Source organism: Candoia aspera, chromosome 1 (assembly GCF_035149785.1).
Source record: "Candoia aspera isolate rCanAsp1 chromosome 1, rCanAsp1.hap2, whole genome shotgun sequence".
Taxonomy (NCBI): domain Eukaryota; kingdom Metazoa; phylum Chordata; class Lepidosauria; order Squamata; family Boidae; genus Candoia; species Candoia aspera.
The window spans coordinates 106,618,401-106,633,119 of NC_086153.1; the positions used below are offsets into that span (position 1 = coordinate 106,618,401).

At 39.2% G+C, this 14,719-nt stretch overlaps 1 protein-coding gene across 1 annotated transcript in view; it reads right to left on the reverse strand.

Annotated features, from left to right (window-relative positions):
* Positions 1-241: 241 nt before the first annotated feature.
* PRDM1 (PR/SET domain 1) overlaps positions 242-14,719 on the reverse strand; it is a 33,537-nt gene continuing 19,059 nt past the window's right edge. Inside the window, exons 4-7 of the mRNA XM_063311604.1 lie at positions 11,274-11,523; positions 3,468-4,525; positions 2,329-2,457; positions 242-1,753 (exon numbers count right to left, since the gene is read on the reverse strand). Coding sequence (XP_063167674.1) covers positions 1,178-1,753; positions 2,329-2,457; positions 3,468-4,525; positions 11,274-11,523 — 2,013 coding nt within the window. The 3' untranslated portion in view covers positions 242-1,177. The remainder of the gene's footprint in view (positions 1,754-2,328; positions 2,458-3,467; positions 4,526-11,273; positions 11,524-14,719) is intronic.

The following is a 14,719-nucleotide window of genomic DNA, read 5'->3' on the forward strand; positions in this document are numbered from 1 at the left end:
GACAGCATTTTCTGCATCACTGGACACACTCAATGAGGTAACTGTTGTTCAGCAACTTTGCAATGCCCTTTTCATTTTTAATTAAATTAACCACAAAATGTGCTAATACAAATACTGAAAGAAAACTTGAGTCATATGATAGAAAAGGAGAAAAAAAACAGCTAGGTATGCCCAGAAAAGTGTTTGTTACCCAATTTCTATCCAAGAAAAGTGCGGGGAGGGAGAATGAAAGGGGGTTGTTGTATTTCCCTCACAGAATCTCCATGTGAGGTTTGGGACCTAACCAGCCAATGCCTCAGCAACACCCCTTCTTTGCAGGGAGAATCTTTACGGTCTCATGTGTTGTATACTTATATGAACAGTATGCAAGAGGAGGAAAACGTTATTTTCTAAGAGTATTGCTCACAACCATGAGGTAAAACTACGTGTTTTGTGGAAAGGACTGTTTTTGATGCATTCTGTCTGACATTTTACTTTTCCACTCATCCTAGACATGAGTTTCTTCCTCTGCTGTATATATTTTAGAGTAATTTCACATGTTTACCTACTTTGTTCAGTTATACAGCACTGTTCCAACCAAATGAATTTTGAGGATTTACCTTTGGCAAAACAAAACATCATGCCTGAAATAGGCATGTTAACATTTCCCCCTTTGCAGCCTAGTCAGACACAGGGTTTTGTTATTATTTTGTTATTGTTAAACAGATATACAGGAATCAACTCTATGGAGAACAGCCACAAGACAAACAAAACAAACAACAAAGAAAACCACTCATATTCCATTTACAATGAATTTTCCTATCATTGTAAATATTATTCTAGCTATTGCTTTTTGAATAGTAAATTGCATAATAAATTATGAAGTACTATTACTGGAAAATGATTATAGATATTAGATTGTCTTTTTTGGAAGTGGGAGAGGCAATGGACAGTCTTGGCCTCTTTTTATGCCCTGAGAATACAACATGGAAATTCCTTCTTTCAACTGGAGAAGCTACTGTAAGCTGAGGTTGCTTTGCAGCGTTGATAGTATATACAAGCAATTGCTACAGGCACCCTGTCTTGCCAGGTCATAAATTAAAAAAAAAAAACCACTCCTTTGCCACACATACTAATACACATACTAATGCACATGCATATACTCTCACACACCATACCCATGCACATCCCACAGCACTTAAGGGTCCATTGGTTCGACTGTTTCTTGCTTGACCTTGATAGGTACCTGAGGTAGTGGATGAGCATGAGGCAACTTCACAACTGACACATCTGACGCTTCATAAAGATTACACCCAGAGTTGATCAGCCCGTTCCCCAGGTTCCTTTGCAACGATGCTTTCATCGTGGCTCCTTCTATCTCACTTCTAAGCACAGCAAGTATTTCTTTCCCTACTACTGATGCTATATCAACATTGTCCTCGACATCATCCAACCTGTCCGCACTGTCGCTAATGTCAAATTTCTCTATCTCCTCATTGATCCGATTGAGGTCCTCTGTAGAAAGGTCGGGGGCAGGGATTACAGGGCAGTTTCCCTTCAGGTGGACCTTGAGGCTACAAAGGTGGATGTAACTCTTATGGCAGTGGATACACTTGTGTGGGCGCTCTCTGGTATGGAGCCGTTTGTGCAACTTTAGGTGCACAAACTGGGTGAATTTAGCAGTGCACAGCTTACACTGGTAAGGTTTTTCTCCTGAATGCAGCCGCAGATGGGTCTTCAGGTTACTTGTGCTGCTGAATCGTTTATGACAGACCTAATTGGGAGGAAGTAAATTGGAGTTAGGTCCACTTAATAGAAAAGCATAAGCCTCCAATCTTGCACCCCACATTTTCTTAGTCTAGGATGAATCATGTGTAACCACTAATTGCAAAATCATGTCTCCGTTCTTCTAGCAAGAGGTCATAACACAGGATTTGCACCCTCCAAAGCATGCAACCTGAAATGCATGCACTTGTTTTGCAACAAGTGTGAAAGTAATCCTGCCTATTTTTTTTAGAACTGAAAAGCAGTTTCTCTTTTTCACTGGGCTGGATAGGTAGGGGAGCAGGCTGATATCAAATAATGTTTTGGTTGAGTCCTCAGCTGAACCTACTCAGCCCTTGGATGGTAGGCCACCAGCACATCCCAGGGCTTTCAGTTAGACTAGGAAGTTGAAAAAACATCCCAAAAGAAAGCAATTCTGTACTATTGCAAAGCAATTCTGCATTGCCCCCCACCACAAAAGGTATGAATATGTTCTTCAAGTAACCAGCAGTCAAATTTGACTTAAGGGTATCTTTACTTTAATTACATCTTTTGCCAAAGCCATTCCGTGCAAACTCTACATACCTGACACTCATGAGGCTTCTCTCCTGTGTGTACCAGATAGTGCTTCTGGAGGTGAGCCAACTGGGTGAATCCTTTATTGCAAGTAGTACATTTGAATGGTCTTTCTCCGCTATGTACTCGAAGATGCACCTTTTAAGGAACAGAATGCTTAGTGTGATTTCATGATCTGTTAAGTCAGCACATTCAGAATGATTTATTATTTTCTTATTGAATTAATACTCTTATTTAGCTATTAAATTTTCTATAAGCATTATAAAAAGGCACAAAGGGAACAGTTTTGTATATTACTACAGAAATAAATATTGCTGCCACCCAAGATCTACAACTGTTTAAATTTAGCAATATTTAGAGAGAGAACCACTTGTGGAAATTACTAATGTGAGCAGTAGCTTCAGAAATCAAGGAGTAATCATTTCTCCTATATACTATTATGACTGTGCTGGCCCACGGCTGAATTGTTTATTTCCAGATTGACATCAAATACTGTTGGGTAAGAAAAGAATATGGAACAATGGTGGCTAAGAACTTCTTGCCTCAAACACTGTATAGGAAAATAATGACTGGACTGCAGGGCTCAGGAAGTGTATATCAGTTAGTTAAGAAGCTTAGATATCACCTCAATGTAACTGGACCCTAGGCAAATGAGTTTGGCAGCCCAGCATCTGATAAAGTCTCTTACAAGCTACTCTACCAGGTACCACTAGTTCTATAACTGCTCATCATCATCTCCCCACCAGCTCCAATACTTTATATCTTGGATGCGCTCATTTTCTTAGTTCAGTTATCAAAAACTCACACAGCAGGAAACCCTCAGAATGAAAGTGATGAAGTCAGACCCACTCTGCATCACAGCCAGTTTATTTAACTGTTGTAGGAAATTATAACATGAGCCACTTAAGAAATAATTACTGTTTTAAGTATTTGGTCCTCAGATCTTTAAAAATGCAAAAACATAGGCATAAATGTACAACCTCAGTGCCAGAGATATAATACCAGCGCTTAGGTAGGGACTAATTTCTAGGAAAACAAAAACAAAAACAGACCCTTTAGCACGTTAACCTCTTTCATGCCTTCCTAAAAAGTCATTTTTGAGGAGTAGTAAAAAAATCTACCTAGAAATTATGTCTTTAAGAGCCTACCTTCAGATTGGAGAGCTGGCCAAAGGTTTTGGAGCAGACATTGCATTCATACTTTATTTTGCCATTCTGCTTTTTCAGGGGGTAGGGAAGGGTTTTGTAACCGGTCATGTTTCGCTTGCTCTTGATGAGATTTATGGCTTCTTCACTGCTAGTGGCAGCCAATACTGCCGAGGTAGGTTTAGGTTGCATGGTGTGTTCAGAAGTGGCTGCAGTGCCTGCTGTGGGTGACCCACTAGTGGGGCTACATGGCTTGTCTTTCATGCTGGCAGCAGCTCCTGTGATGGAGAAGGCACTGTTGTGTGCAGGGATGAGAAGGTCCCTTGGATGATCCAGCTGTAGGAGCTGACGGCTCCCATCTGATGGCAAGGAACTTGGAAGGCCAGATGAGTTCAGCATATGAGGAGAAAGGCTTCCCCCACTGAAGAGGCTGCTATAAAAAGGACACATCCTTGGAAAGAGATTGAAATTATTGATGCTCATGCTGTATGGTGGTAATAGAAATTTGGGGTAGGGAAAGGCTTGTGAAAGATGGCTTGAGGGGGCATATCCAGAATATGACCCTAATCCTTCTGCATTATACAGTCCATTCAAGTAAGGATAAGACTCCCTGTGCTCTTGAGTCACAGAAGCTAAGGGTGAAACTGTAACTCCTGGACTGCTGTGAGGGCTGGAACTTTTTAAACTTTGGTCTGGGCTACTTCTTGCTGAAGGGCTCGGGGTGGTGGAAGACTGGACAGGTGAGTGAGCCATGTAACTAGGTCTATCAATCCCATAACCTAGGGAAGCCTTCAGGTAATCTTCTGGAATGTGAGGTCGGATGGGGTAGACAACTCGAGGATAGAAAGGCCTCCTTTCTGGACTACAATTTTTCTTTAAGACCTCTGAGGCTTTTTCTTCAGTATGTGGAACAACATGGCTATAGCATAAGTCCCTTCCTCTAGGATGACTGGAGTCAGTTTTTAGGATTTCCTTTACACTATGTTCTCTTCTAGGAAGATTTTTCTGAAAAAGTTCATCTTTGTCACTGGTTTGTTGCTTTGGCCTACTGTGGCTTTGTGCTGAAATACAAGAACAAAATAAAAACATAAGCAATGAGTATTTCAGGTCACTATGGGCACTTGATGGTTTCACTTTACAGCCTTAACAAAGTAAGGGTAGATAACCTTGTCAAACATACACTTTTTGAAGCCACCTTGATCATTAACTTCTATCTAAAAAAAACAAAACAAAACAATCAATCTTGGTGTTTTGAATTAGTGGAATGAATAGCACCAGGTTAAACTCAAGGAAGTAAAATCAGTAACTACTTACATTGTATACTCATAATAATTTATAGCAAATCTGTCAGTACCTTCCTATTACATTTGTTCTCAACTCAATCATCATCTCTTTTTTCTTTAATACAGAGCTAAGTGCTTTAGTACCAAAACCTTGGACCATTTTTTTTTAGTCTGTTCAATTGTGTCCAATTCTCGGAGACTGCCTGGACAAGTCCATGCAGTTTTCTTGGCAAGGTTTTTCAGAAGTGGTTTGCCGCTGCTTTGTTCCTAGAGAAAGAGTGACTGGCCCAAGGTCACCCGGCTGGCTTTGTGCCTAAGGCAGGATTAGAACTTTTGGTCTCCCAGTTTCTACCTTATGTCTTAACCACTACACCAAACTAGTTCTCCAGTGTTTAAAATGGATCATTCAAATAGCACCTGATCACAAGGAAAAGAAAATTCTCAAAAATTCTTTTGACAACAGCGTAAACCTCTTACCTCTGACATCTACACATGTTCATTCTAGTTTTTGATCATCATTCAGACATTTCAACTGCATGTCAAAATGTAGGAAGGAAGCATTTTCCTCTGCCCCAATATTGTAATTTTCAGGAAACTGCATGAAAGTTCTTTCTACAAAGGAAACATTTTCTTTTGGGATTTGATTATGTGCCATCAAGTCAGTGACAACTCTTAGCAACTACATAGATACATTTTCTGCATGATTCTTTTGGGTAGGGATATAATTATAATTTCTTTGATAATGTGCTACTTTCCTAGACAGTCCTGAAGCTTCAACATCCCAGTTAATAGTATATGAGATGGGATTATAAAAAACAACACATTTTTCAATGAATTCATCAAAAGAAAATGGAATTTCTCTTTTCTCCCTCCAGTTTGGGTTTGCACACCAACCCTACCTTTAACATGCCTCTATTTTAAGTGTGGCTTTGGTAGACATGGGTACACATACGTTGTGTCAGATGGCTACATAATTTTTTCCTACCACACATATATTGCTGAAACACTGTGGGGTGTGATGACTGGTCCCAGCTCCCTGAAGTGTTTCTGTGGTATATATGTGGTAAGAAAAGAAGACATGTAGGCCTCCTCATGTTCACCATTTTTAATATACACCTGCTTTTGCTATGATGTGTGAAGTGGTTTCTAGTTTTAAACTTTAAGAAAAGACACACCGAGGATGCGGTACTGTAATAAAAACTAAAAATAAAAGCCTCTTCAATTAGCACAAGTTCTAACTGTGAATTTCATACAGATTCATTGGCCTTTCTGTAACTCTAGCATGCATCCATATTCTGTCAATGACCAATAGAAGCAGAGTCCCAGCTGATACGCTAGATTTATGGGGGAAAAGTCAGCCCTACCCGCCTTTCTAAGGACAACAGTTTTGGTTTCATTATATCTTCTGTTAAAAAATAGCTGCCAGTGACCTAGCACTCTAAAAAGAAATAGTGCACCTTTCTGTCTTCTGTAAAATGTCTTGGGATCCAAAAGGGAGGCTTCATTTAGAAATTTTCTGGTTTATTTTCAAAAGGTTGTTTTCCTTAGATGTGCCTGAACACAGGAAGTGGTATGGTGCTTTGCTATGGAAGAACCTGTACCACTGCATTCTGTCTTTCAAGGCCACACAAGGGAGTATCATTTATTTATTTATTTAGATTTATTCCCTGCCTTTTATGCAGGAGCTCAAAGTATCATATATAGGGCTCCCTCCTATTTTTTTCTCACAACAGCAATCCTGTGAGCTAAGTTGGGCTGAGAGAGACTGGCCCAAACTCATCCAGTCAGCATCCATGGCTGAGGATAGAGAAGAACCTGGGTCTCCCCACTCCTAGCCCACTACCTTAACCACTACACTATGCTGATTGTTGGGATTGAAACTGAAGAGACCTGCTCAGCCACAGACACCTCCTTTTTTGTTCCACTTCACATAGTCTGCAAGGCTACTGTGGTGGACTTGTATAAGCCTTCCTGAGCATTCTGATGGGAAAGACAGGATATATACATGGTAGCTTTCTGCTACTGCTGAATAAGAAATTTGGGTTCTTTGCACCTTGAATGTTTAATATATACTTTCTGTGAATGTATCAAAGACAAACATTCAAAACAAATGTACCATGTTTGCTAGCTCAATGAGGATCTGTGACTGGTTATCAGGTATGCATTTCTTGGCACATGCAGCTAATTTCTTAGTAATGTGTAAAATAGCTTCTACCTCTTCTGAATTACAATTCTCCCAGTCCTATCCATTGGCTGTATTGGTAGAGGCTGATGGGAACTGAAATCCATAACATCTTTAAGTCATGGAGCTGCCCTCCCTGCATTAGAATATTTCCCTAGAGCAGTGTTTCTCAACCTTAGTAACTTTAAGATGTGTGGACTTCAACTCTCAGAATTCCCCAGCCAGCCAAACACTGCCCTACATACTTTCTTTTCATAGTTTCTTTCAATTAATTGGCTCTTCATTCAAAGCAGAAGACTCAGAGTGGCAAAATACATGTTTACATTTGGGGGAAGATAAGTAAAATAGAGAATAAATAAGATTACTTAATCCCACTTATTATTTCTACTGTCACAATACTAATGGCAGAGGAAAAGATAATGCTGCTGGATAAATAATAGGAAGCAGAGGAAAGTATGGCCCAGTGTGCATACTTTTTATACACTGAAATACAGGAGTTTGCTCCCTGGACTACATGTAGAAAAGACTGCATATTCAGCATTATATGGACTTTATCTCTCAGAACATAGCTGCAGTCACACTCTTTTTGATGGTGAGCAGATTGGGAAATCAAGATTCATATGCCAGCACATCAGTATACACATAAAGGGGGAAATAAGTCTAAGATTCATAAAAGCATCTCCCTGCATATACAGTCTAATTCAGGGTAATGTTGTATAATCATCCATGTACACAAGAAATTGCATTAAAATAATCATATACATGAACAGCATTTTCTCAGTAAAAATGTACTAACCAAATTCAACCTATTATTTCCATCAGAAGCCAAAGAAAGGTTTTTGCCTAACCTATAGACATAAATTACAGATTACATCTAGTCTGATGAAAATTAGTATCAGTGTAGCTACACAGCAATCAGTGAAAAACGAAATACAAATATAGAGTGAATTAAATTTCCCCCAAATCTACTTGGAAGAACCATCTCATTTGTAAACTATTAGGTGCCTGAGACATTTTATTTTAATTCTTTCCCTTGAGATCTCAAAAAATAGCTGTGGGTGTATAGTGTCATTTCTAGAGTAAATGCTGATGAACATTTTGAGTGATTAATTTTAATAATGCTGATTCACATTTTTGTTTTAAATAAATTGTCTGTTTTGCTAGAAGAGAACCTCGAAGTTCTAGTTTTTTTTCTCACAGACACTAGAATTAAAGCTATTGTTTAAAATTTCATTAGTTCAAATTTTATTTCTAAATGTATCATGTTTATTCACAGCTCCAGATCTTGAATATGATGGGAGAACAAAGATTCACTACTGCTTTGAAAACTCATCATAATATGTCTATGATTCATATTTGGTATTTGGTAAACCTAGTGAAAACACCAGTCACTTGTCATGTAGTCAGTGTGACCATATACATTTATGTTCTAATGTTTCACATTTAATTTGGACAAGACAATAAGCAATAACCTACTATTGCTACTATTCTGCATCTTTTATTTTCAATGATGTGATCATTTGTATCCTTCCCTTCCTCTAAGGAAATTCTTGACCAATGAGCAGGGATGTTTCAATGACTTCCCATTCCCTTTATGAGCAAACAGAGATCTGAATCTAAAAAAATATCCAGCTGACCTAGAACAAAATATCCATCTCATTCAGCATCCTTTCCAGACAGATATTTCTGGGAAGATCAGTAGTAGGTCTTGAGAGTGAAAAGCTTCCCCTGCTGTTCCTTCCCAGAAACTTGCAGTTTCACAATTAGGTTGGTCCTCAATTAATACATATATTAAATCCCTTTTAAAATGGGCCTAAGTTAGTGACAACCACCACATCTTATTCCAGAGATTTCTATAGATTAATTATATATTATGTAATAAAATATGCAGTTTTATTCTGAATCTACTGCTAATCAATTTTATCAATGACACTTCAGTTCTGCTGTTAATAGAACAGAGAAAGTTTTTAACCCGCATAATTTAACATGTTAACATACTTAATATTATAAATCTCTCTAATACTTCCTCTGCATGAACCTTAGCTGATTCCCCAGAACCTAAGCACAGCCTTGATTTGTTCTTAGATGAGAAACTACCTCAAAACTTCAGGGCTGTAAGGTAGACTGAGAAGTCAAAAGAAAAAAAAAACAATATCCTAGAAGACAGCAACGGAAAATGACATCTATATTGTTGCCAAGAAAACTGCATGGATCTTTTTACTCAGCTGGTCATTTTCCTAAATGAAAAATCACGTCACTTTTTCTTAAAAGGAAGATGAACCAAGCTCCTAATCATTTTATGTCACTTTTTCTTAAAAGGAAGATGAACCAAGCTCCTAATCATTTTGTCTACCCATCTGCAGGATACATGACAAGCTCTACCATACATCTTTTTAACTACAGCAGCCTGGAATCCAATGTTTCTGACACCACAAATTCATATAAAGGCATCATAAACACATGGCTTCTGATTGCAGGTAACTGAAGAACCTGAGTTTTTCAACATAACTCTGAACTTTCCCAGCCATTTTGGGACACAATTACTAGGACTGTGTAATGTGTCAAGTTGAATCAGGTCCCTTTGAATCAATTAAAACATTTAGTAGACTTTTACGGAAACATTTACCTACTGATTTTTCAAAGCAAACTGATGATTCACATCAACTCAACCTTTTACGTTGAATTTTACGTTGAATCTCAGGCTCAAAAATCAGACTGCGACTGATTCACATAACCTTAGCACTTACTACATGTGCAGGCACCTACCATCTTAGGCATTCCTATGATACTTTATTGAACTTGTAATAATTTAAATCAATGTTTTCTGGACTGTTATATAAATCCTCCACTTTCAAAACTTCTCACAGTTAACAGTGCATGATGAACAGAGTGCAACTACTTTTGTTATCTGAATGCTTAGGAAGCCCTTTTTTGATGCAAATTATTATAGAACAAGAATGTACACATTGTTCGAGAATATGCTTATAATAATCAGAATGTTTTATGTTCCTAGGATACATTACCTCAAAGATGGACAATTACAGGGGAAATAATATAAAAAGTAAAAAATGAAGACATAAAAACATGAGATAATAGCCCACACCTCAAGCAGCACAATTTGTCACAAAACTAAGATGGCCAAAGAACCTGAAACTATGGGGGGGGGGAGGTGTTAAATTATCCTGGATTCACAATTCAAGTTCAGTCAAAAGGTTCATACTACTTGATACTATGATAGTAGACAGCAATTCTATATAGAGCCAGATGCATATGACTACTGATTTCAGATTAGATGTACCTCACTTAATGATACAGTAATTAACCTATTTGAGAAGTAGATGCTATCCGGATACCCACCCTATTTCCCTGTTTTTAAGTAAGTATGCTCTTTTATAGGGCAGTAAGTATGTAAGTAAGTAAGTATGTATTTATTCATTCCATTTCTACGGATCTCCATTCAAACATATCTCTGGGCAGCTTACAATGATTAAAATCAGTATAACAAGTTAAAAGCTCTTCATTTCATCAGTCTATACAGTTTCTATACTGGAGAGAGAAAATGTATGGAGCAGAGGCGATAAGCAACATGACTCAGGAAGAGTCTACTTGTGTCTTTTTTTTTTTTAATCCATTCAATTGTGTCTAATTCTCAGAGACTGCCTGGGCAAGGGCCTGAAGTTTTCTTGGCAAGGTTTTTCAGAAGTGGTTTGCCCTTGCCTCCTTCTTAAGGCTGAGTGTGTATTACTGGTCCAAGGTCACCCAGCTGGCTTCGTGTCCAAGGAGGGACTAGAACTCACAGTCTCCCGGTTTCTAGCCTGATGCCTTAACCACTAGACCAAACTGGCTCTACCAGTCTTGTAATGATACACATATAGGCCTCCCCAGGAACTTGAATTCCTGCCATCAAGATATTGGAATTGGGTTCTTTTATTCCTCGTTTTTCATCTGTGGCTTTATCAGAATGTTGGGTCTCCCCCTCCCCACCTGGCAGGTTAATGACTGCTTAAGGATTCTAACAGCTTGATACTACCAAAAAAATCAGCAACAGCACATAAACGCTCAGGTTAAGCTCTGAAAGAAGCAACAGCCTCATAACAGGATGTTCAGCCCAACAGTGTATCTACATTTTTGTTTCACTAAAGGGATATACCAGGGCAAATATTCAGGCTTTTGATGCTGAGTTGTGTTGTTTTTAATTAAGAATGTTTCCTGTTTAAAATGTCTTCTCCTGCAATCATATTTGAACCTCAGAGGTTAATCATTCATACCATGATTCATACCCATTATCAACATTCCACTGACAAAAGACTTTTTTTTACATGTCAGTAAATCTAAATTACTCACTATTCAATGTCACCAGGTCTCCAGTGGAAGGATAATGCAATCTATCTGCGAAGTCCTGACAATACCATACAAGCAATTCCTGGCCAGGAGGAATAGGTTTGATGGTGTAGAAGTAGATGTTCATGCCATTCTGACATGCAGCCAAGTTCTGCTCCTGAACAGAGTGGGCAGGATTTACATAACGCATCCAATTGCTTTTTTCTTCATTAAATCCATCAATGAAATGGAGAAGTTCACCACCAGAATAGATCTACAGGAAAGGAAAGATACATATGCAATATAGAAATGACAAAAGCCCTAATTACAGTTAAATATGTTATTTATGAAAAAGTTCCTCTTCCTTTTAAAATAAGATTGCCATAAATGTAGGAAACAAATACCCAAAATAGTATTTGGTCCAAATTAAACGCCTTTTTATGCTTTTGTAATTACTGCTTAGTTTTATTATGGAGTTTTGAATTAAAACCTACAGGTAGAAGTTAGATGTTCAATGTTTCTGCTTTAAAACTCTACCTAAGTCTTGTCAACAAGCATCTACTTAAAGTTGACTATATCTCTGCATTAAAGCTATGAATCACTGTTGCAAAGGCCAATTCACTTAGTTATGTTACAACTGAATATTTTTCTTCTCCCCACCACCCTGCCTTTCTCTTTGTGATTTCCTACCATCACCACAGATTTAAGTTACTCAGGTACTGTCCCCTCAAGTCCTAAAGTAGCACTTGCTCATATTTGGAATGTAGCCCTATTGTACAAAGACTGGGTGGGGTAAAGTGAATTATACTAGTAGGTATAACTAAATGGTAATCTGGAGACAAGCCAGATTTAACTATAAGTGAAAGGCATTCTCTCAATAAGAATCTTTGAGAAAATATAATTCTATAGCAGGTGACCTTCAGCAAAGGATCGTTACCTTGTCGTGGTGCTGGAGCTTGAGCACCTCAATGATGCCATGAGCTAAACCGTGAAGGGCCACCCAAGACGGGAAGGTCATGACAGAGAGGTCAGACTAAATGCGATCCCTGGGGAAGGTAATGGCAACCCACCCCACTATTCTTGCCGTGAAAACTAAATGGATCAGTACAACCAGAGATATGTCGGTATACCATCGGAATATGAGACCCCCAGGTCGGAAGATGGTCAAAACGCTACTGGGGAGGAACAGAGGATGAGCTCAACTAGCCCCAGACGTGATGACGCAGCTAGCTCAAAGCCGAAAGGACGGCTAGCGGCCGACGGTGCTGGTGGTGAACGGCGAATCCGATGTTCTAAGGATCAACACACCATTGGAACCTGGAATGTAAGATCTATGAGCCAGGGCAAATTGGATGTGGTTATTGGTGAGATGTCAAGATTAAAGATAGACATTCTGGGCGTCCGTGAACTGAAATGGACTGGAATGGGCCACTTCACATCAAATGACCACCAGATCTACTACTGTGGACAAGAGGACCACAGAAGAAATGGAGTAGCCTTCATAATTAATAGTAAAGTGGCTAAAGCAGTGCTTGGATACAACCCAAAAAACGACAGAATGATCTCAATTCAAATTCAGAGCAAGCCATCTAACATCACAGTGATCCAAATATACGCCCCAACCACAAATGCTGAAGAAGCTGAAGTACAGCAGTTCTATGAGGATCTGCAGCACCTACTGGACAACACGCCTAAAAGAGATGTTATTTTCATCACAGGAGACTGGAATGCTAAGGTGGGCAGTCAAATGACACCTCGAATTACAGGTAAGTATGGCCTGGGAAAACAAAATGAAGCAGGACATAGGCTGATAGAATTTTGCCAAGACAACTCACTCTGCATAACAAACACTCTCTTCCAACAACCTAAGAGACGGCTTTATACATGGACTTCACCAGATGAACAACACCGAAATCAGATTGATTACATACTTTGCAGGCAAAGGTGGCGGACATCTGTGCAGTCGGTAAAAACAAGGCCTGGAGCTGACTGTAGTTCAGATCATGAACTTCTTCTTGCACAATTTAGGATCAGACTAAAGAGATTAGGGACGACCCACAGATCAGCTAGATATGAGCTCACTAATATTCCTAAGGAATATGCAGTGGAGGTGAAGAATAGATTTAAGGGACTGGACTTAGTAGATAGGGTCCCGGAAGAACTATGGACAGAAGTTGGCAGCATTGTTCAGTAGGTGGCAACAAAATACATCCCAAAGAAAGAGAAAACCAAGAAGGCAAAATGGCTGTCTGCTGAGACACTAGAAGTAGCCCAAGAAAGAAGGAAAGCAAAAGGCAACAGTGATAGGGGGAGATATGCCCAATTAAATGCAAAATTCCAGAGGTTAGCCAGAAGAGATAAGGAATTATTTTTAAACAAGCAATGCGCGGAAGTGGAAGACGACAATAAAATAGGAAGGACAAGAGACCTCTTCCAGAAAATTAGAAACATTGGAGGTAAATTCCAGGCAAAAATGGGTATCAAAAACAAAGATGGCAAGGACCTAACAGAAGAAGAAGAGATCAAGAGAAGGTGGCAAGAATATACAGAAGACCTATATAGGAAGGATAACAATATCGGGGATAGCTTTGACGGTGTGGTCGGTGAGCTAGAGCCAGACATCCTGAAGAGTGAGGTTGAGTGGGCCTTAAGAAGCATTGCTAATAACAAGGCAACAGGAGACGATGGCATGCCAGCTGAACTGTTCAAAATCTTGCAAGATGATGCTGTCGAGCTAATGCATGCTATATGCCAGCAAATTTGGAAAACACAAGAATGGCCATCAGATTGGAAAAAATCAACTTATATCCCCATACCAAAAAAGGGAAACACGAAAGAATGTTCAAACTATCGAACAGTGGCACTCATTTCACATGCCAGTAAGGTAATGCTCAAGATCCTGCAAGGCAGACTTCAGCAGTTCATGGAGTGAGAATTGCCAGATGTACAAGCTGGGTTTAGAAAAGGCAGAGGAACTAGGGACCAAATTGCCAATATCCGATGGATAATGGAAAAAGCCAGGGAGTTTCAGAAAAACATCTATTTCTGTTTTATTGACTATTCTAAAGCCTTTGACTGTGTGGACCATAACAAATTGTGGCAAGTTCTTAGTGGTATGGGGATACCAAGTCATCTTGTCTGCCTCCTGAAGAATCTGTATAACGACCAAGTAGCAACGGTAAGAACAGACCACGGAACAACGGACTGGTTTAAGATTGGGAAAGGAGTATGGCAGGGCTGTATACTCTCACCCTACCTATTCAACTTGTATGCAGAACACATCATGCAACAAGCTGGCCTTGAGGAATCCAAGGCTGGAGTTAAAATCCCTGGAAGAAACATTAACAATCTCAGATATGCAGATGATACCACTTTGATGGCTGAAAGTGAAGAGGAACTGAGGAGCCTTATGATGAAGGTGAAAGAAGAAAGTGCAAAAGCTGGTTTGCAGTTAAACCTCAAAAAAACCA